Source organism: Rhincodon typus, chromosome 16 (assembly GCF_021869965.1).
Source record: "Rhincodon typus isolate 14 chromosome 16, sRhiTyp1.1, whole genome shotgun sequence".
Lineage (NCBI taxonomy): Eukaryota > Metazoa > Chordata > Chondrichthyes > Orectolobiformes > Rhincodontidae > Rhincodon > Rhincodon typus.
The window spans coordinates 23,174,431-23,198,301 of record NC_063347.1 but is presented as its reverse complement, the minus strand read 5'-3'; the positions used below and the strand labels follow the sequence as shown (position 1 = coordinate 23,198,301).

Here is a 23,871-nt window from a genome sequence, read left to right as displayed (position 1 = left end):
GCCCCTGTTTGTGCAAAAGAGTTCCAAACCTCTACCACCCTTTGTGTATAGAAGTGCTTCCTAACACCTCTGTGGAATGATAGAGTTACGGTTGAATCTCGGACATGATGGTGTTGGAGATAAAAAGTCTCAAAGAGCTGATGACTTAGTCATTTTCCTCGTTCTTGTAAATATTAACTTAGCTAAATGTTGATCTGTTTTCCAGCTGGTGGTCAAGAGTGCCTGGAAGACTGTTGCACAAGTGCAGGGTGATGCTTTTCTAACAAGCCAATCTGATACTGCACCATTCAAGGTCTCCGTTACCACAGGAGACAGCAGCACTAATTTGAAAGGTAAATATTTATTTTTCTAGTGTATGAGAACTTTTAGATTGTACGTCAGTCTGCCTTGGTTTCCAATCTTAATGACTACCTATGTACTGTGTTGATAGATTGGGGTTGAACTGAAAGCCACAATTCGTGGGCTAAAGGAAGAGTGTTACTAATGTTTCCTGATTCACCAAGTCTAACAGCTATTTGAATGTGGGCAGTTGACCTCCTGCTTGTTGAAATAATTAAGTCTAGATGTAACAAAGGTGTGGATGAAGATTTCAACTGCAGATTAGCAGAGGCCAGTGATATAATTGACTGGCAATGGAGATAGTGCCCTTATAAAGGTGAAAGTCCATCTTGAGGATATTTATGAAACCAAGATTCTGAACTATCTTAGATCATTTGCTAGGGAAAGTATTGGAGTGATAGACTAAGCAATGCAGTTTGTGGTGGGAATGAAAGACAACATCTTCCTCCTTTCTAATATTTTAACAGAGCACATTTCTGTGTATCCAGTCTGCCACTTGCGAGAAAGCAGCAAGTTTTGAGAGGTGGCGGTGAGCCAAGTTTCACTAGTGCCATGTGCAAACTGTGATCTGTGATTTTGCAGAGAGGCAGGCACAGATGAAAAGGCCAGGCCAAACTACATTCTTGTTGGACACCAAGGGCAGGAAGAGAAGCCTTTGCAGATTATTCTCTGGTGGCTATTTGATACTTAAGAACAGAATCAGATGAGTGCAGTGTCATTCAGCTGGCTGGCTCAATGGGAGAACTATTGGAGGAGGACAGTCTTTTGGGAGAATACAAGCGGGAACACCAAGTGTTCTTCAAGTTTGAGATTAAGGAATTAGCTAGAATAAAAGGATATTATTGAACTGGAAAAAGTGCAGAAAAGATTGACTAGGATGCTATCTGGATTGGAAGGTTTGAGTTATAAGGAGAGGTCAGATAGGCTGGGACTTTTCTTCCCTGGAGCAAAGGAGACCGAGGAGTGACATAATCGAGGTCTATAAATTAATGAGATGAGATGAGCATAGATGAGGTACATTAGAGGGCATAGGCCTAAGGTGAAAGGGGAAAAGTACAAAAGGGTCCAGAGCAGCAATTTTTCCCCACACGGTGGTGTGTCTGGAATGGGAGTGGTGGAAGCAAGTGCAATTTTGTCACTTAAGAAACATTTTAAACAGGTATATGGATGGGAGAAGTATGGAGGTATATGATCAAAACAAAGACAAATGGGACTAGTTTAATTGTGAAAAACTGGGCTGAAGGGCCTGTTTCCATGCGGTAGACCTCTATGACTCTACAATATTAAGATTTTTCATAAATAAAATGAGTTACCAAATATCGTGAAATGTTTCACGTGTTAAAACGAACAAGTCGTCTTTCGTCTGAATCATTTTAAATGGGTTTTTTGTTCTCTTTCAGGAGCCTGTACAGCTGCACATGTTGAAGCAATTGATGAAATGCATCCTGAATCCAGTATCACTTGCAATTTGCATTTCAATAATGGTGCAATAGAAATCCCTGCTGAAGATTTGTTTCATGTTAAAACCGGATTTGACACACATGCAGGTATTTAATTTCATTTTTCATGTAAGTAGCTTATTAGCACGTTTAACAAATAGGATGTATATTATGAAAGCAAGGATTTTTGACCGTCTTATGGAATAACTTTGAGGTTTATTTTCAGACAGTTTTGGCATTAACTTCCTATCTTTAAAGCTTTGGTTGGGACAAGAAATTTGTTTATTTTTTGAAGTAGTTGTACTTGAATAATTGTTTTCTTTCCTTGTTAGGACATTATATTTGCTCTATTACAATGCAGAAATTGACTGATCACCAACTGAAAGTACTTAGCAAGGCCAAAACATCCATCAGTGTGAAAGCTTCGATACTTGGTGCTCATTTCAATGGAGAACAAATTGGTGCTAACATTCCATTTTTACCTGGTTTTTACACTGATCACTCGGAGATAGTTTTGAGCAACATTTATACAGCTGCTGAAGTCACAGTGTTTGGAACTCCTGAAATTCTTGGGAATCTAGAAGTAAGGAACTGGTGTATAAATATATAATTTATACATGTATGCATTTTATACCATTGTTAATTGTGACTTTGCTAAATATCTAACATCAGTATGCAGAACTATAGAATTTCCTTCAGCTTTTGGTTGCATTATTTCCATGTGTATGTCTCAGTGCACTTGTTTGGTGCTGGAGTTAAGATATTAATTAACAAATAATAGTTAACTCTGCACCCATCTTATTTGTACTGTTTTCCCGAAGTGCTAGAGTTTTGGGTTTCTTTATACCATACTGAAGTAATTTTGTCCCGGTGAAACAGCAGCAAAATTGACATTTGAAGTAGACTGAAACAACACAGCATGCCAGGCAGCATTGAGCAGGAAAGCTGACGTTTCAAGTCGGGACCCTTCTTCAAAAATGGGGAGGGAAAAGGGAGCTGGGAAATAAATAGAGAGAGGAGAGGTGGGGCTGGGGAAGGTAGGTAGGATGGTGAGAGGTGAGTGCAAGTAGGGAGTGGTGGGGATTGGTCAGTGGGATGGGTGGGGCGGATAGTTGGGAGAGAAGATGGGCAGGTTGTGTCAGGTCAAGGAGGCAGGGATGAGAGGGAGGGTTGGACATGGCATGAGGCTGGTGGTGGGGAGATTTTAAAACTGGTGAATTCTATGTTTAGGCCAACGGGCTGTCGGCTCCTGAGGCGGAATATAAGATGGTGCTCCTCCAGTTTGTGGGTGGTGTCATTGTAGCACTGGAGGAGGCCCAGGATGGACATGTCATTCAGGGAGTGGGAAGGGGAATTAAAATGGTTCGCAACCGGAAGGTGGTGGTGGTTGTCGTGTTCAGAGCGCAGATGCTCTATGAAACGTCCCCGAGTCTATGCTTGGCCTCACTGATGTAGAGGAGGCCACATCAGGAGCAGTGGATACAGTAGACCAAGTTGACGGATGTACAGGAAAACCCCTGTAAGATATGAAAGGTTTGCTTTGGGCCTTGGCAGGGGGAGGTGTAGGGGCAGGTACAGCACTTCCTGTGGTTGCAGGGAAAGATGCTGGGGTGGTGGGGTTAGTGGGGAATGTGGAGCGGACAAGGGAGTCGTGGAGAGAGCGGTCCCTACAAAAGGCAGATAGGGGTGGGGAGGGAAATATATTTTTGGTTGTGGGGTCAGATTGTAGGTGTTGGAAGTGACGGAGAATGACATGCTGGATATGGAGGTTGGTGGGGTGGTATGTGAGGACCAGGTGGACTCGTCTTTATTTTTGTTGGGGGAGGGGGTGTGAGGGCAGAAGTGCGGGAAACACACGAGATGCATTTGAGGGCATTTTTGATTGCCAGAGGGGGGCAAGTTACAGTCCTTGAAATAGGAGGACATCTGGGATGTCCAGGAGTGGAACGCTCCATCTTGGGAGCAGACATGGCAGAGGCAGAGGAATTGGGAATAAGGGATCGCCTTCTTGCAGGAGAGTGGGTGAGAGGAGGTGCTACCATTGAAGTAGCCTGGCAGTTTTTAATACCTGCCCGTCAGAAACTTGAGCAGTGGAGACTGAAATGTGTGAAGGTGCAGATACAATTATTGAATCCTACCACAGGCAAGGCCATGACTTTCCTTGTGTGCCAAATTGGAAGACTTCCTCCTGCGCAGGTGGTGAGAGTGTTTCTTCACTTGCTGTGCTGTTGATAACATATTGGATCACATTTTTTCTGACTCTTCCCCACTGCCATTGCTACCATGATTGTTCTGACCACAAGCTCCAATGGCGTACATCAAGAGCACGCAAGCCTGCTCCACTATGTCAAGGTGATGATCCATGGAGTCCTGGTGCACAGATCCAAAGGTGCTAAGTGCACTGAAGTTGTTGTCAAACTCTGCAGTACTGCAGTAAGATCTGGCCTGTGTTCTTGTCCACGTAAAACACCAAAGTAATTACACAAGAAGGCTTTCCACCCCATTCTGTGTTCAATGGAAGGATCATTCAAGCAAAACTCCTGCTAGATGGATGCTCATAGAATCCCTACAGTGTGGAAACAGGCCCTTCGGCCCAACAAGTCCACACCGACCCTCAGAGCATCCCACCCAGACCCATCACCCTATAACCTCCTAATCTACACATCCCTAAACACTACGGGCAATTTAGCATGGCCAATCCACCTAACCTGCACATCTTTGGACTGTGGGAGGAAACCAGAGCACCCGGAGGAAACCCACGCAGACACGGGGAGAATGTGCAAACTCCACACAGATAGTCGCCCGAGGCTGGAATCGAACCCGGGTCCTAGGTGCTGTGAGGCAGCAGTGCTAACCACTGTGCCGCCCCACGGTGTGTCCAAATACTTGTAAAGAGTCTCACTGCCAAGTCCTGTTTTCTCTATTCTCAAACAACCAGTGTACCAGGGCAGGGTAAAGAAAATGGTATAAAGACAGTCTTCAAGCTCTCTTTGAGTTACAGCAGCACTGATGATAACAACTGAGAGAAAGTTAGAATCATAGAATCCCTACAGTGTGGAAACAGGCTCTTTGGCCCAACAAGTCCACACCGACCCTCAGAGTATCCCACCCAGACCCCTCCCTATAACCCACCTAATCTACACATCCCTGAACACTATGGGTAATTTAGCATGACCAATCCACCTAACCTGCACATCTTTGGACTGTGGGAGGAAACAGGAGCACCCGGAGGAAACTCACGCAAACACGGGGAGAATGTGCAAACTCCACACAGACAGTCGCCCGAGGGTAGAATCGATCCTGGGTCCCTGGTGCTGTGAGGCAGCAATGCTAACCACTGAGCCACCGTGCTGCCCCTAATAGTTATTTGAAATGGCAACTTGGTCATCAAGCTGCGTCATTCTTCAAGTCTGGACATGATGCAGAGCAATAGCAGAAAAGAAATAGGAAACATATCCTGCAGTCTAGATCCCACAATCGTAAGGCATTGTGTTCCATGTGGCCAAAGGTCTGGTCAAGAATTCAGCCATGTGAAGAATTATGGCAGGAACTTGCAACCCTGAGTAGGCATCAACCTGAAACTGAGGGACACCTGACAGCAGCGATATGGAAATTCTTGAACAAGTCACATTCCTGCCCCTCTGTTCTCCTTCATTGGCAATATTCTTGTCTGATTTATGTGCCATGTTGAGTTGTGCATGTAACCTATCAACCTCTGCCCACTCCACAGATTGGAGGATTCCAGAAGAGGTTCCAGCACCATGTTTCTGAGTTGCCCCTTTACTGAGCTATCTAGAAAGCATTTGACTCATAAAATGAAGTGGGAGGTTGGAAATCCAGCCTTAAATGTGCAAAATGTCAGATTCGCTGATATCATTTTGTTTAGCTGCCCATATGGCTTGCATTGTAAACAAGTACAGGCTTGCTTTTCAGCTTCATACTTGTAGAAACTATCATTCTATGGGGCAGCACGGTGGCTCAGTGATTAGCACTGCTGCCTCACAGTGCCAGGGAACTGGGTTCAATTCCACCCTTGGGCAATTGTGTGTGTGTGGAGTTTGCACATTCTCCCTGTGTCTGCATGGGTTTCCTCTGGGTGCTCCAGTTTCCTCCCACAGTCCAGAGATGTGCAGGTTAGGTGGATTGGCCACACTAAATTGCCTGTAGTGTTCAGGGAGGTGTAGATTAGGTGGGTTATAGCAGGATGGGTCTGGATGGGATGCTCTGAGGGTTGGCATGGACTTGTTGGGCTGAAGGGCCTGTTTCCACACTGTAGGGATTCTATGATGTATGATGAGGATCAATGAATTGTTGCCATCTATACCTAGTCTATAGAATGTGTAATCTACTTATTAAAGACTTAGGAGTATTCTCTTTTCTCCCTTAGGTTAAACCAGAATCACCATTCCTAATCATTCAGGAAAAGGAAAAATCCTATGGACTACAGAGCTACGTGAAGTTTACAGTAACCTTGTCTGATACTAGGCTAATAAATCGGGGACCAATATCAACTACTCTTGTCATTACCAATTCATTGACAGACCAGTTTCTCTCCATTCCAGTGAAAGTCCTGCATGCTGCTGATAAAAGTACAGAAGCCCAATGTAAGCTTATATATTTTGATCACCTATAGAATAAAAGTTAATATAATTTAGTTTATAAGTGTAGTACTCTGACAAAGGCTGATTCTACAGTATGTTACAGGCAAGCCACATGGTTTCTCTGACCTATTCTGCCAATCTCAGTGCATGCTTTATTACACAAAAACACAAGACTAAGATAATTTGGAAAAAGTAAGAACAAGGCACTCTCTGTGGAGGAGATTTGCGACGTGCTAAACTCAGCTAATCGTGTCCTCAACTGGTCAGCTAGCGTCTATCTATTCTAATCCCATTTTCCAGCACTTGGCCTTTGCATGCTATGGCATTTCAAGTCATCTAAATACTTCGTAATAATTTGATGGGGCCTGACCCTACCACCATTTTCAGGCAGAGATCCAGGTACCTACCATTGTCTGGGTGTAAAAAGTTTCCCTCAAATTCCCTCTGAACCTCCTGCTCTTTACCTGAAAGCTATGCCCCAGGTTTTTGACTCCTGTACTAGGGGAAATGTTTCTCCCTATATACCCTGTGTATGCTCCTCAAAACTTGGTACACCTCAATCAAGTGAATACCCCCACCTTGCTATAAGGAAAACAATACCAGTCTGTCTAATCTGTCCAAAGCTGAATCACTCCAGTGACATCCTGCTAAATCTCCTCTGTATCCTCTGTTTTTGATAGAGCCCAGCTGATTATATTTGAATTCAGGTGGAGATTAATTCCGTGCCTCAATAGTTTCAACAGTGTCACTTCCACTGATGTTTGGCTCCTTTGCCAGTAGTTTCCCAGCTTATCCCTTCATCCCTTCTTGGTTAATGATATCACATTAGCTGTCCTCCGGTGACTCTCACCTCCAGGAGCTGCCTGGTGATTTATCTACTTTTAAGCCTGCTAAATAATTTCTTCTCACAATCTTTTCTGGTATTAGTGAGTTCTCAATGAGGGATTGCATCTGATTTTTGTTTTTCTTCAGATAAGTGGAGCCTTGATTTGCTGAATTAAACAGAATAGAAAATCTTTTGTCTTGTACTCTAGTACAGGAGTACAGTTAAAAGTTCACAATGTTGCCCCATATGGTTGCATCTTAGGTACAAAGTAGCTAGGTATAAATCTTAGATACAAAATAGAGAAATAAAGGAGAAAAAGGAAAAAAAAGTTACATTACCTTACAGTTGTTCATAGTATAAGTTAGAAAAGAACAAAGAAAATTACAGCACAGGAACAGGCCCTTCGGCCCTCCAAGCCTGCGCCGATCCAGATCCTCTATCTAAACCTGTCACCTATTTTCCAAGGATCTGTATCCCTCTGCTCCCTGCCCATTCATGTATCTGTCTAGATACATCTTCAATGACGCTCACCATCCTCTGCGTAAAGAACTGTCCACGCATATCTCCCTTAAACTTTTCCCCTCTCACCTTGAAATTGTGACCCCTAGTAATTGAGTCCCCCACTCTGGGGAAAAAGCTTCTTGCTATCCACCCTGTCCATACCTCTCATGATTTAGTAGACCTCAAATCAGGTCCCCACCTCAACCTCCATCTTTCTAATGTAAATAATCCTAATCTACTCAACCTCTCTTCATAGCTAGCACCCTCCATACCAGGCAACATCCTGGTGAACCTCCTCTGCACCCTCTCCAAAACATCCACATCCTTTTGGTAATGTGGCGACCAGAACTGTACGCAGTATTCCAAATGTGGTCGAACCAAAGTCCTATATATCTGTAACATGACCTGCCAACTCTTGTACTCAATACCCCGTCCAATGAATGAAAGCATGCTGTATGCCTTCTTGACCACTCTATCGGCCTTCGTTGACACCTTCAGAGTACAATGGACCTGAACACCCAGATCTCTCCGTGCATCAATTTTCCCCAGGGCTTTTCCATTTACCGTATAGTTCGTTCTTGAATTGGATCTTCCAAAATGCATCACCTCACATTTGCCTGGATTGAACTCCATCTGCCATTTCTCTGCCCAACTGTCCAATCTATCTATATTCTGCTGCATTCTCCGACAGTCCCCTTCACTATCTGCTACTCCACCAATCTTAGTGTCATCTGCAAACTTGCTAATCAGATCATCTATACCTTCCTCCCTTCACTTATGATCATTACTCATCAGCAGACAGCTGGAGCAGAGAATCTCTGGCATGACACAAGGTAAATCACCTCACTCCCACAATAAGAACCGCCCCCACATGAACCATCTCAGAAATAAGAAATAAAGTTAGAAAGACTAATGCTTTATAAGGGGCCTGCAGTAGATCAGCGCAGGGAGAATCCACACAGGTCTGCCCGTTGCTCTCAATGGTCCTCAGTTAAACACTCCCTGCTCTACTTGAGCCTCCAGCCTGATGGGCCATCACCCATGCCTTCTGCCCACTCTGAATCTGGGAAAATGCCAAGAAGGAAAAAAACTTGGGGGGGAGAAAAAGAGAAGGAAGCATGAAATAAACAGAAGGAGCGCAGGTGCTCTAGTTGAAAAGGTGGGGTAGAGTGAAATTTACTATTTTTCTCACCTGGATTTTCAAGAAATTAAATTTCTTGGCTCCTTATAGGAACTTATAACCTGCTGCCTTGCCAGGAAACAAGCCAAAATTATAAAACTGTGAACCAAAGCAATTGTTCAAAATGTAGCATCAGATTGTGCATTTAGAATGTTGATTTGTGGCCGCGGGTGTCAAGAATATGTAATTGAACTCAGTAAAGTGAGTGCTTCAGAGTTTGAACTGAAGCAGTGAATAGGAACCTGATTTATTTTTCCTTTGTATTAATATTCAGTCTTGGGCACTTTCCACATTCATTGTTATATAAACAGTTTGGCAAGATTTTGTCTTGATGTATTGCATTGATGGGACTTAAGCTTACCAACCAGCCTGAATGCTGCACCCTTTCAATTAGGAAATGATTAAGATTTACAATGTATTGATCTTCAAGGTTGAGTCATTGCTATCTAATTTGCATGTTGTTGGAGAGGTACAACTGAGTCGCCCTGGCAATGCACCTGTTTCCTTAGATTGATATGAACTAGCCACTGTCATGACGCTATCGGGCAAGTATCTTGACTAAACTTCACCTGCCAAATTTTGCTGCCGTTTATTGTCTTGTATTGGGTTTTCCTTTTACAATTCTTTAGCAACATGAACCCCACTACATGTCTTAACCAGTTGAGTTAAACTCCAGGTTGTCAGTTGATCCATTTTTTTCCAAGCTGATCACTTAATCAGTCACTGAATTATAAATTAAAGTACTAAGAACTTATCCGTGGATCCTGTGTCCTGAAACTGTGGGCACCCCGTCATAATTTCACCTCAACAATTTCTACAGTCTGTTACTTACATTTTACAATAGGAGTATTAACTGGATCCAGGCAATTGAATCCAGACCTGTCATTTTATACAATACAATATAGCACGTGAACAGGCCCTTCAGCCACCAAGCATGTGCCAACTATATAGTCACATTTATTTTTGAGTAATTGTTACCAAGGAAAGGAACTGTTGATAACTTTTTCAGAACTTGTGTTTGCCAAGTTTCTGCTTGAACTGTGATGACTGGAAAATGGGGGAAAAGAGAGAGAGAAAAGTAATTTTAATAATGACATTTCTCTTGCCTTTTCTTCCACCTTGTAGCCAGTAAGTATTGAACAGTTTGATTCTATGGGACAAACACAGCAAAATACTGGAGAAAATCGGCAGGTCTGGCAGCATCAGTGAAGAGAGAAAGAGTTAATTTTGCAAATCCAATATGACTTCTTTAGCACCACTTCTGAAACATTAACTCAGTTTCTCTTCACAGATGCTGTTGGACCTGCTGAGTTTCTCCAACATTTTGTTTGTTTCGGATTTCCAACACCTATGGTAATTTATTTTTATTTGAGTTGATAATTCCATGGTTGCCAGCCACTGTTGTCTCATTCCAATTACTTATGCATAGTCTATGCAAATTGAGCAATTTAACTGGAAAATCAGGAACAGAAATACATCCAAAGCTGCTTCTAATATTCATACCAATATTTTTTGTCAAGTTACACTGCAGATAAGTCTGGAAAGTTTGTCCAGATCCGTTAAGCCAATGGCAGCATCTCTACCATCAGTTTAGCTGAGATCTGCTGTATCATTACTGACTGATTGATAAGGATCAGACCTTTGTGTGTCTGTTTGATTTAGTACCACGTTGTATTGCTTTCAACAGTGGAGGCCTTCTAAGTGCACCGCCATAATGAAAACAAAACTTTAAATGTTTTTAATGATAATGTTTTGGAATCTGTGAATTTCATCATGTAATTCAGTGTTACAAAGTGGACAAAAAGGTGAAATTTAACTTTTAAACTTTGTCCTTTTTCAGTTGATGGCACAGCAACTCACTGGGAAGGTGTTGGTTTCTTCCAGCAATTCATTCAGTCTTACCAAGTTATGTTCTTCACACTCTTTGCGCTGCTTGCTGCGACTGCTATTATGATTATTGGTAAGTACTGCTGGCTTGAAGAAAATTTTGTGATATGATTTTACAATACGTATTGTAACTATTAATTTTCATTTGCAGCCTATCATGCGTTCTTCTCACCACAGGAGCCAATGTATCACTCAGCTTTTATTACTCGGACCCCACCTCGTGGAGGTAAACATTATCAACATACTTATTTGTGTATGTTTATGATTATAGGTTTCTGTAAAAGTGTGAAATTTATATTAGGTAACTATTTAATTTGTCGATCAGATTCTTGCTTTGAAAATTTAATTCTGAAAGAATTGGATGTTGAGTACTGTTTTGAGCTCCTTGTCTTTGAGCTGATTTGTCCAATCAAAATGCAAGATGACTAAGATGGGTAGAAAAATCTTGTTGTAATTTCTTGCTTTTACATGGAATAGTTTCAACATCAATTTGTACTTTTTATTGACATACAACTCCTGTTAGGAAAATATGAATTATGGAAAATATTTATAATTATGATAGTTGTAAGTATTTATGAATTAATTATAACTCACCACTCTTTATGAAGAATTTTATGAATTTAGTTATCTTCTGAACAAATGTGTTTAGATTTTGCATTTTTAGCACTTGCAGAGCTCCATACAGAATTAATTTTTGGCATTATTGGTTAAAAACATTTTTATGAAGGAAAAAATTCTGCTTCTTTGTAGACAGTGGAATTCAGTTGATAGAATGTCAATGACTTTCAATACAATACCTTAGCCAAGAGTAAATAGTTGATTCGCCCTCATTGAAAGAAGCTTTGGTAGAGAAAAATATAAACGTGCAAACTGGGAGCGTGAATAGGTAATTTGAACCTCTGCCACCATTCAAGAAGATAAAGGTAGATTTGATTATTGCACATGACTATCTATCCCTGATAAAACTTTCACTCCATTGTTTATCAAGAATTGGGGGAAGGGCTGGATACCATTCTGCACTTCTAAAGAAGTTTGTGTTAATTTTCATCACAAAATAGCAGCTAGGGTGGGAAAAGCTGCTCCCCTTTTGTCTCAGCCTTGCCTCCACTTTGGAAGTGTTACTCACTCACTCTTCTAGAATAATTTGAATCCTTGCATTCTATGACTACATTAGCACTTAACTTCAAGTTGATCGTGTGTTTTTGTCAAAAATCCACCATTGAGTCAAAACTTATTTTCCATTCTAATCTTGCAGCTGCTAGAAAGAATAGATATTTATCACCCTCATCTGTGCTATACTGGAAATCAGTTTTCCTAGACACCCATGTTAGTCTCTAAACATTGCAGTTATGGTTCAGCACCCCTTGTCTTTTTATGTCTGCCCATTTATAAGCCATCACGTAAGGTCACACTGATCAACTTACGACAAACCAATTGAATATAAATAGCTCTGAATGCACCCAGAATTACGCAGTCATTTTATGAATTATCATATTAGAATGTAAGTTTATTAATGTTCTAATGTTCTTGATTCTCTGTAGGGTTTTCTCTATCTCCTACTCATTTCAATACAAGCATGCATTCCTGTGGTAAAAGCAGTCCACGGAACAGATTATGGAGTACAGGTTATCCATCCAACGGATCTTCAGGAAGCACTTGATAGGGGAGAGGGGGAAAAAAGGGACTGACAATGCAGCTCAGGAGCATCTGTTATCAATCTTTCTCAACTATAGTGCCTTGATTTCTGCTTTGTAAATTTCTTGGACTCCCTACCTCCTGAAGTCATTTGACCCCCTATTACTTTGTTTGCACAAGCACTGTTCAATGTTGTGTATCCTGCATAGCTCATGATCCTCGGATTGTTGTGTCAGCAAGAAGTTCAATAATAGGGGCATCGTAACAATATAGTGTGTTGCCCTGACCTGGTGTTTATGCATGATGACTTGAACGGTCATGGTGCAGCGCCAATTACTTTCTTTATGTTCAACTGAGGAGCACAGAGACCAACCGGAATGCTGAAGTGTCATTCCAGCTTCGAGCAGATAACTGAGCACAGACCAGTACCTAACTGTTCTGCATGCCACAGTTCCTGTTTTAAAAAAAAAACACTTATGAGCCATTAAGAAATTGTCTCAATGTTGAAATGAATGATTTTTTAAAAATATGTGAATATGCACATAGAAAAAAATAACCTTGTGGTAGATGAATGTGTTTAATGTGATTCTGACTAATTCTCCTTTAGTTGTAAACAATGGAATTCAAAATAAGTATGCTTTGCAGTTAATAGTTTTGCAATTTTGCAGTGTGAATTTGGATTTTCTTTGTGGTGCAAGCACCAGAAGCCTTTTATATGTGACCATATTTTGAAGTTGTTTATTTGCAAAACTAAAAATATTTGCATATTTTGTAATATTTGCTTCAAGCAGCTGAAAGACTAAATTGCAGTTTTGTGAAATTGTATGGATAAAGAACAGTTTTTATTTGCTAATGTTTAAAATTGAGTTATTTTAAATTATGATTTTGTGGTTTTTATTTTTACGTTATTGCAGAGAAAAGCAAGAACCTTCAACCTCAGTAAATGGAATCTTTTTAAATAATGTATGATTTGGAAAATATACAACCATTGTGAATTTATTGCATCCATTCATTTGTTCTTTTTCAGACAGTTAATTATGGTCCTGTGTAAAAATGTAAAGTTTTACTTTTCTATGACTGACATAATACCTCAGCACAGCTGATCCAAAATTGTGTTTGTAGTTGAAATGTGATAAATACAATGTGAACATTATGCACCATATCTTAAATGCTAAGTTTACTTGAAAAGACCATACTTAGCATAATGGATAATTTAATCTACCCATTTACCTGTTCATGTGAATCTGATTAAGTTTATCACTGACATGCCTTAAAAACCACTAACACGAGTGATAAGGAGATATTGTAGTGAAACTGCTAGTGTATTTTGTTTGTTTTCAAAGTGATGCACTGTCTTTTTTTTAAAAAGAAAATATTTGTCAAATAATAAATGTCACCAAAGACATTTTTGTGTACTTTCTCTGATTTTGTTGAAGATGCATGCATATCAATCACTTTTTTAGATACTTGCTAGTGGATGTCCCAAGAGCAAGTAATTAAACATTCATGGACAGTATCTGGTCTTTAGTTGGAAACTGGTACATCATTAAAATTTTAGTTATTACAAGCAGTTTTGCTAAACAACAAAATAAGAATCCAACACGATACTTTTATAGTGTTAATGTGTGTCATGAAGCTTTTGCAGCGTGCAGAAAGGCTCTTTGGCCCATCGTGTCCTTGCTGGTCCTGAAACGTCTATCTATTCTAATCCCATTTGCCAGCTTATACAATCCCTACAATGTGGAAGTGGGCCATTTGGCTCATTGAGTCCACACCAACCTGCCAAGGAGCATCCCACCCAGAGCCACACGCTACCCTATCCCTGTGACCCTACATTTCCCATGGCTAATCCATTTAGCCTGCACATCCCTGGACACTACAAGCAATTTTGCATTGGCCAGCACACCTAACCTGCACACCTTTGGACTGTTGGAGGAAACCAGAGCACCTGGAGAGAACATGCAAACTCCACACAGACAGTCGCCCAAGGTCACAATCAAACCTGGGTCGCTGGTGCTGTGAATGCTAGCCATTATCCTGCACACTTGGTGCACACCCTTTTATGATGTGGCATTTCAAATGCTCATCTAAATACTTAAATGTCTTGAGGGTTCCCACATCTACTGCCCTTTTAGGGATTGGGTTCCCCACCATGCTCTGGGTGAGCAGGGTTTTCCTCAAATTCCCTCTAAATCTCCTGCTCCTTACCTTAAAACCACGCACTCTTGTTATTGACCCCTCTAAGGAAAACATTTCTCCCTATCTACCTTGTCAATACCCCTCTCTTCAGCCTTCTCTGTCCAAAGGAAAACCACCCCAACCTATCAAGTCTTCATAGCTCAATCGCTCCAACTCCGCAAACATCCTGGTGATTCTCCTCTGCACCATCTCCAGTGCAACCCTTCCTATGTTGTGGCAAACAAAACTGTCGACAGTACTCCAGCTGACCTAATGATACATGCAGTTCCATCATAGCCCTTCTCTTATTCAATGTCTTGACTAAAGGCAAGTATCCCATTGCCTTCATGACCTTACTTACCTGTCCTGCTGCCTTCAAGGATCTGTGGACATGCACAACATGGTTCCTCTGCACATCCTTTCCTACCATTCAATGTGTACTCCTTTGCCTTTTTAGACCTTCCAATTTCAAATTTTCAAGATTGAATTCCACTTACCAATGTTCAGACAATAAGACCAGCATGTTTACAATGTTATGTAGGCTAAAACTTTTCTCCTCCCTATTTACTACCTCCATTTTGTGTCCTGTGATCATACTTCCTACATTTATGTCTAATCTTTACTGTACACTACAAATAGTAAGGAATCCAGCTCTGAGCCCTGAAGTATGCAAATGGACACAGGCTTCCAGTCATAAGAATACATTTTGACCATTATCTTCTATGATACTCTGCTTCCTGCCACCAAGCTAATTTTGGATCCAACTTGTCAAATACCTTTAATGATGGGGTTAGGGTTAACTGCACTACTGTCACCCACCCATCTGGTCACTGCCTCAAAATTGAATCAAATGTCTCTTCCTCACCCCTCATGAAGCCATATTGACTATCCTTGATTGATTCTTAACTTTCCAAATGAAGATTAATTCTGTTCCCCAGAATTTTCTCCAATCGTTTCCCAATCACAGATGTTTCACTCAGGTTTGTAATTTCTTGGTTTACCACTATGACCCTTTTTGAATAAATGGTATCATGTTTGCTGTCATTCAGTCTTCTGGTGCCCGTCCTGTGGTCAGAGGGGGTTTGAAAATTAATGTCCAAGCCCTTTCATTCTCCTCTAATACTTCTCACAGCATGTCCATAAGAAACAGGAACAAGAGTAGGCCATTCAGTGCTCTGCCATTCAATAGGATCATGCTTGATCTGGCATTCCTCACTTTGTTGCACTTTTCACATAACCCTTGATACCCCTAGGATACATTTCATCTGTGCCTCGGGATTAATCCATTTTTAAGCCTGCTAAAACTGCCCCTGATTTCTATACCTACATTGACTTCTGCTGTGAATATCAATACAAAATATTCATCTAAAACCTCATGTCTTGGTCCACACACAGGTTCCCACTTTGATCCCTACATTTTTCCTGGTTTTTCTCTTGCCTCTAATATAATTCTACGTTGTCTTCAGAGTTTTAACATTTATTGCCTGTGTTTTCCAAGTCCCCTCTTCGCTCGCCTAATTTCATTTTTAGGTAAGCCCTTGCACTTTCTGTACTGCTCTAGAGTATATAATGTTTTGAGACCTCACCTGCCATAAGCTTCCTTTTTTCTCCCCCTTCTACAATTCTGTACATCACTTAAAATCCAGGGTTCTCTGGATTTGTGGGTCCTCCCTGTCAGCTTCGTGGAAACATGTTGGCCCTGCAAGCTTTCCATTACCCGTTCAAAAAATCACAGATCAGATGGAATTATTCATGCAAATGGACTTAATCATTGTTATCTGGGGGCATGGACTCCTGCAGACAACAGAAAATGCACATAACACCACCACCCCCACCCCATGTAACTCTCCTATGCACTGTGATCAGACCAAATGAATCACTTGGGGTGATGGGGAGGAGGAAGAGAGAAAGAAATGGGAGCCTGGGATCAACCTGACAAGTGGACAAATCCTAAGGTAAGTGAATCAGCAGATAATGACAAAGTATCACTGCTCCCAGGTTACTTTTACCAGATCCTATGTTATATCAAAATTGGCCTTTATTTCCATTCCATACTTGTCCTTCTCAATAAATACTTTAAATTGTGCTGAATTATGGTCACTATCACTGAAAAGCTCCTCCACTGCCATGTCTACCACTTGTGTGCTTCGTTCACTAAGACTAGCTCCAGTATGTCACTTCTCTTGTAGGTCTTAAAAAGCTCTCCTGGACACATTTTAAAAATTAACCTCTATCCCAGCTCTTCACACTTTGGGGAAATCCCCTCATTATAATGACCTTATAATTTTAACACTTCTCTGACGCTTGATTACATATCTACATCCCCCTGACTACAGGTCTATTGTACATTCCCAGTAAACTGATGGCCCCCATTTTGTGTTGATGTTCTCCCACATGGCCTCATTGAAGAAAGTTCTAAGATACCATCCCTCCTAACTGCAATAATTGACCCCCATGGCCATCACCACCTCTCTCAGACACACACATGCACCCTATTGTCATTCAATTAGGAGTAGCAAGTAGATTGTGGAGGCTGGAGAGTGAATCAGAGTGGAAGACTGGCAGCTTTCCTTCTTTACACTCTGCTGCTGAAGAGGGCCAATCTAAGTGGAGAAGTGAAATGCCAGCTTCCATTTCCTTATCATCTGCACTACTGGTTACTGAAATTACCAATATCTGCGTGTAGAGGATTTTAAAGCCGAACATCAATTTTTAATAGGAGACAGACCTTTTTATGCATCTTGTATATCGTTATGAGCTGCAGCCATACAAGGGTCCAGTGCAATGCTGCTCAGATATCAATCACACCAGAAAATTGTTAATTGGTTGCTGATAAGCCTTAATTGGCTGTCTGTTGCTGTTTGGTGGATTACAGTCACTGCACCAAAGCCACCTCTGTAGTTTAGACATTATTTGGTATCAAATGCAAGTTACTTCAATGACTACAGACCTGGATATCATCGATTTCTCAAGAAAGTTGTTACTATCTACCTTTTCAATGCTGATATGTATTAAATAATCCTTGTCTATCTACATACTTATCTATATTTTTCTCCCCTGAATCCTGCTCTTCTGACAGTAAAACTTATACCTTACCTTCCTTTTGTCCCACCATTGCTATTCAACATTGCCCTATTCAACTAGCTGGATCTGACTTGAACTCTTCCTGAATTCACCTGTCTTTCCACTTAACTTTTAATAACTTTCTTAATGCCCAAATATTTAAGCAAGTTCTTGATTGTGCTTCGCAGTCTTCCATTTGTTGGCTTTATATCTGTTTTCCTCACATGTATCTTTGTGTCTTGGGAAATTTATCTATATTAAAGGTGGTACATAAATGCAATTTGTTGACTGTTTCAAAGTGTAAGTTTATTTTTTGTTTTTAGCCAATAATAACTTAATGTAGTCATTTTGATTACTGTCATTGGATATGTTTACTTGCACACACTGGCTTTTACTTGCTGCTCCTATTTGATGACATCCTGATTCCATTGTTGTATTCTTTATGATTTGCTTTTGCTGATCTAAATTCGAATATGCAAAATCTCACCAGGATTATTTTAATATGGCACCCTCTGATTCATGCTCAAGTAATGTAGCAACTTAAATCAATGTTCCATAGTACTTGGTAAACTATGTCAAGTGTACTTTTACTTTCTGTTTTTCAATGTTGCATTTATTCAGTTTTACACGATCCACTATATAGGACAATGTATAGTACCTTGCATTTATCTGTATGAAATATCATCGACCACTTCTGATTTACAAGCAGATTCCTCTAACTCAACTCCAAGATTATCCTTGCACATGCTGTTTCCAAAGTTTACACTGTTTAATATATCAATATTTTTCCTATTGAAGTAATCACAATGGGCTTATAATTACCCCAATCAGATTCGTCCTTTTTTAAAAACATAGATACTTCAGTCGTTTAATTCCAGTGTGGTAGGATCTCCTCAGTATTCACTGACTCTGCAATTGTCAATATTTCAAATTTCTCATCCTTGGTCTCTCTTCATATCATTGAATAAATACCATCTGCCCTATGAATTTGCTTTGAGCCTGTGGGGAAAATACATCCCACTGGTGTGAAAGTTGGAAAGTCTACTTTCTTTATCAATGTTAAGGAAGGTCTGTTAGCTAATGGATATTCCAAGAAACAAAATTTGGAAATATCATGTATTCCCATTCATTTATAATATTCACACCCAAGTATCAGGCCTTCTCCTTAAGGATTCTTTATTGTAGTACAGGAAGATATTCTTATAATTTTGAGCCTATGCAGCTCTAATGCTTTGCAAACTTTTTCCATTCTCTCCATCAACCTCTTTAGCAAGGTGTAAAACTGCATTTTCCCCAATGCCTTATTTTCCTCTCATCCTTTTAATTTCACTTCAGCCTGTTTTGGTAATCCATTTAGTTTAGTGTTTTATGTGTGTTCAATACTCTTGTAAATAATTTATTCAGTATGCTCATCAATATACCTCTGAACATTATTCCTTTTATCCTTAACTGAGGAGTCAAATGATTTTCACAATTCATCTGTTTAAGCTTTTTCCTTCTATCCTTTCAATTGTATTTCCTAAAATTGTGCACCTTAGTGTTGATTCACACAGGTCACTAAATATTGACAAATTAAATGAGTATTGGCGCCAAACCATCCGTTTCTATGCACTAGTAAAGCAAGTTTGATGATTAATTAATAACATCCTAACTGAGAAATCTCTAACTCTATCCTTGCATGTTTCTGCCCCACGCCCACACCCCCAAGAAACTGAGCTAGATCATGTTTCTATTAGTTTGCCTAGTTATTTAACAGTCGAGCATAATCCAGGCTGACTCTTCAGTGAAGTCCTGTCAGGCATCAACTTTCAGATGAGATGCTAATTTGAGACCTTAGTTTGCTCAAAAGGATACAAGACCACCCATGCCACTCTTTGCTGAAGGTAGGGAATTCCTCAACACATATCCACCAACCAAAACTACCAGAAATAGCCTCTCTAGACTTTTGTTTGTCTGGCAATCAGCTTGCACACAGTAGGGTCCCACAAACAGCAAATAGAGGTTAGTTACTGCTCTGCAGTACAGACAGAGACTGGAGATCTTGGTAGACAGGGTGGGGCAAAGGAGGCACATGTTGTTTCCCTCAGGACCAGCAAAGGAGTTCTACCACTCGCATTAGCACATACAACAGCTTCCCTCACTCACTCTTACCCATCTCAACCCCTAACCTTACATACCCATTGCACTGCCTTCTCACTCATTCATGAAACCTCACCAACTTTCCTCCACTTGCACCAAATCTAACAGCTGTGTCATGCAAGACAGGTGGTGGGGTGCCCAACATTCACCTCCATCTTCTCTAAGAGGAGACAGACACAATCCTGGTCACCCTGAGCAGTTGTTTCCAAGCCCCTGAACTGATATTGGACACTGCCCTTGACTTACTGTGCTAGGACACCCTGTGTGAAGGATGTCTGCCTTGACTTGACTGTGAGCTGCTCTCTTCAATTTTGAGATGTAGCCATTTGTTTGAATCACATGCTGTGTTTGCTGCGTAAGCTGCTGGCAAATGGTGCAAGTGTTAGACTAATGTAGCATTGTGCTGCACAGCAACATGCCCAACCTGTTGATTGATGACCACTGACAACCCTGACAAGCTGCCTGGCTTTGTGCCAGCACTAAAAGGCAAGGTAAAACTGAAACACTGTGAGCCCGTTAGTGTTGCCTAAGGGGTTAAAGCATACCACAAGGCAAGGTAGGGATGTGATGAATTTTCAGGTAGGCACAAAGTGAATGAGCGCTGAGAAAGTGAGTGAGCAGATCTGAGAAGCAGTCCGGACCAATCCATGAGCCAAGTGTCTGTGCAGGAGTATTGCAATGATAGGCACTCGCGCATTAAAGAGCAACTTTAAAGTGCATAAGTGTACTGTAAGTGGATCAGACATATGGCATGATGGTACAGGAAGGCTGGTACATGTTGGATGCCAACATCCATGGATGTAAGGTACGTGACCACTTTCCAAGTGGAATGTGCCCCAAGATATTGGTGACTATGGCCAAGATGGAGGTCTAAAGAAGCAAGCAGCCAGCAGAAGTCACCACATCCTGCTCTGACTTTCATGTCAGGAATTCTTGGCAAACTTCAGCCAATGGGTCAGATTCCACATCTTTTTAATGATATCCAGTCCGATATCTCCACAACCTTCTGACTACTTCACTGCTTTTATCTGCTTTATCTAATGCCTAATTCTGGATGAGTTACCAGTTCAATCAGTTAAACATTGTAAAGAATCAAGCCAATGTTGTCAGTCTCTGGCACAAATGCCACAATATCATCAACAATTCCATCATCCTCCATGGTTGCTGTCCAAGGCTAGACCAGATTGTGAGTATGTTCAGTATACTTTAATGACCCTAAGCTGAACTTCAAACCACATATCTCTCCTTAAAACATTTTCCTTTACATCCAACATTCCCTTACTTCAACTCAACTTGTGCCAAGACCAGACTGCATTACTTCAATAGTCTGCTGTTTAACTTCCCATTCACCACAGTGCATAAAGATTAGCTCACCTAAAGCTGACATATCCTATGGCACCAGTGTTATTCCCATATTTTTTTCAGCTACATTTAAGATCAGTTAAAAAATCTCATCCATTCATTTAATTCCTTCAAATTCGTACAGTTTTAGCTCTTTAAAATTTCTCAAGCACCACATCTACTTAAGAAACACACATTTCTCCAACTGTAGCCTCTTGTATTTCCCAGTGTCTTAAATTCCATGATAGGTGACTATGCCTTCAGTTTTTATTTCAAAAATATACTTTATTCATAAAAAATCTTTGTATATATATATTGACACAAAAGTAGTTCAGTTCTGCAAAGTTGCATATCAAGCAAACAAACGTTGAACTTTGACTATCCCAAAAAAACCAAACAAACAAATGATTGAACTTTGACTTTTCCAAAACAAACCAAGGACCTCTCTTACAAACCTAATATTTACATACATTTGAGGTGCTAGGAGGGTCTGGTAACTGAATGGACACCTATTTCCCTCAGCAGAAAGACCTCAGGCAGAAGTCTTTTCCCTCTGTGCCTTGTCGGCAGCTGCCCCAAGCTTTAGTACATCCCTCAGCACATAGTCCTGGACCTCGGAATGTTCCAGTCTGCAATAGTCAGGGTCAGCTGTTTGTTCTGGAAGACCAACAAAGGTTTGGGCAGCCCAAAGGTGTCTTTCACCGAATTGATGGTCCTCAAGGTGCAGTCAATGTTTGTCATGGAGTGCATCTCAGGAAACAGACTGTCGAGCACGGAGCTGCTCTGGACAAACCTCGACAAAAACCACTGCATCTACCTGTAGACTTCCTTTGCAAAGGCATGTTCCAGAGGGAGATGTTTGACAGTCTCTACCCCTTGCCCTGCAGCCACTTCGAGGGCAGTATGCAGTGATGATGGCTCACTGGACATACATAAAGGATCTCACAGGTATTGCCCTTCTCACCTCCAGCCAAGCAATGTCTTGGTGCTTGTTAGAAAGTTCTGCTGATGAGGCATTCTGCCAAATGACACTGACAGTCTGCTGAGGGAACCATGCAACAAGATCCACCCTCTCCTTTTCCCTCAGGGTCTCGAGGACACTATGTGCTGATCGCTTCCTGATGGCCTTGTGGTCAAAGGTGCTTTTCTTTGCAAATTTGTCTATAAAGGACAGGTGATACAGAACAGTTCAACATCTTGGGCGTTTTGCGGCAGTGAGGCCAGTCCCATCGTTCGCAACACCAGGGACAGGTAGAACCTCAATACATAGTGATACTTGGTGTTTGTGTACCGAGGGTTTACGCACAGCTCGATGCAGCTGCACACAAAGGCAGCCATCAGGGTGAGAGCAACATTGGATACGTTTTTCCCCCACTTATCTCGAGTTTTGTACATGGACTCCCTGCAGGCCTGGTCTATCTTAGGCTTCCAGATGAAACAGAAGATGGCTTGGGTGACCAAACAGCACCGTTTTGGGGCATGGGCCACACCTGTGCCACATACAACAACAGAGAGAGTGCCTCACACCTGATGACCAGGTTTTTACCCACATTGGAAAGGATGTGGTGCTCCCAAAGGGCCAGTTTCTGCTTCACTTTGGCAATGCATTCCTCCCATGATTTTATGCAAGCCCTGGACCCTCCGAACCATATTCCCAACACCTTCAGGTGATCTGTCCTGATGGTGAAGGGAATAAAGGATCGGTCGGCCTAGTTCCAAAAAGAACATGGCCTCCCTCTTGCCTCGATTTACCCTGATGCTCGAAGCCAGTTTGAATTGATCACAGATGCTCACGATTCTGCACGCTGACAGCAGATCCGAGCAGTAAACTGCAACGTCATCCATGTACAGGGAGGCTTTGACCTGCTGCCCCCACTGCCTGGAATAGTCACCCCTCTCGGGTTTGATCCTTCCTGCCTTCAGTCTTCCTTTTTATTATTTCAAAAAATATTTCACTTTATTCATAAAAAAGCCTTTGTAGATATACATTGACACAAAACCAGTTCGGTTCTGCACAGTTGCATATCAAGTAAAATGCTGGAGTTTGACTTTGCACAAAACCAAAGTCCTCTCTTACACAGACGATATTAATATTCACATACATTTGACATACTAAGAAGATCCAATAACTGAACAGACCCCCGCTTATCTTCAGCAGGAAGTCCTCAGACAGTAGTCTTTCCCCACTGCACCTTGTCAGCAGCTGCCCAGGCTTTAATGCATCCCTCAGGATGTAGTCCTGGACCTTGGAATGTGCCAGTCTGCAACAGTGGGGTCGACTCCTTGCTCTGGAAGACTAACAAGACCAAAGAGCATCTTTCACCAAGTTGATGGTCCTCCAGGCGCAGTCAATGTTTGTCGCAGTGTACATCCCTCAGAACAGACCATGGAGCACAGAATCCCACGTAGTGGAGCTGCTTGAGACAGACCTCAACAAAAGCCACTGCATCTTTCTCCAGACTTCCTTTGCAAAAGCACATTCTAGAAGGAGGTGTGTGACAGCCTCAACCCCACCACAACCACTTCAAGGGCAGTGCATGGTGGCGCAGGCTGACCGGGCATACATAAAGAATCTCACAGTTAGTGCCCTTCGCACCACTAGCCAAGCAATGTCTTGGTACTTGTTGGAAAGTTCTCATGAGGCATTCTGCCAAATGACTTTGACAATCTGCTCAGGGAACCGCGCAACAGGATCCACCCTCCTTTTCCCTCGAGCAAGCTACATGCTGACCACTTCCTGAT

The 23,871-nt window shown here is 41.5% G+C and overlaps 1 protein-coding gene across 1 annotated transcript in view; it reads left to right on the top strand.

Annotated features, from left to right (window-relative positions):
- The window catches only part of nup210 (nucleoporin 210), a 116,772-nt gene extending 102,959 nt beyond the window's left edge, over window positions 1-13,813 (top strand). The window contains exons 34-40 of the mRNA XM_048606719.1: window positions 206-332; window positions 1,740-1,886; window positions 2,111-2,361; window positions 6,166-6,382; window positions 10,727-10,846; window positions 10,925-10,999; window positions 12,315-13,813. Of these exons, the coding sequence (XP_048462676.1) occupies window positions 206-332; window positions 1,740-1,886; window positions 2,111-2,361; window positions 6,166-6,382; window positions 10,727-10,846; window positions 10,925-10,999; window positions 12,315-12,433 (1,056 nt within the window). The 3' untranslated portion in view covers window positions 12,434-13,813. The remainder of the gene's footprint in view (window positions 1-205; window positions 333-1,739; window positions 1,887-2,110; window positions 2,362-6,165; window positions 6,383-10,726; window positions 10,847-10,924; window positions 11,000-12,314) is intronic.
- Window positions 13,814-23,871: the final 10,058 nt, after the last annotated feature.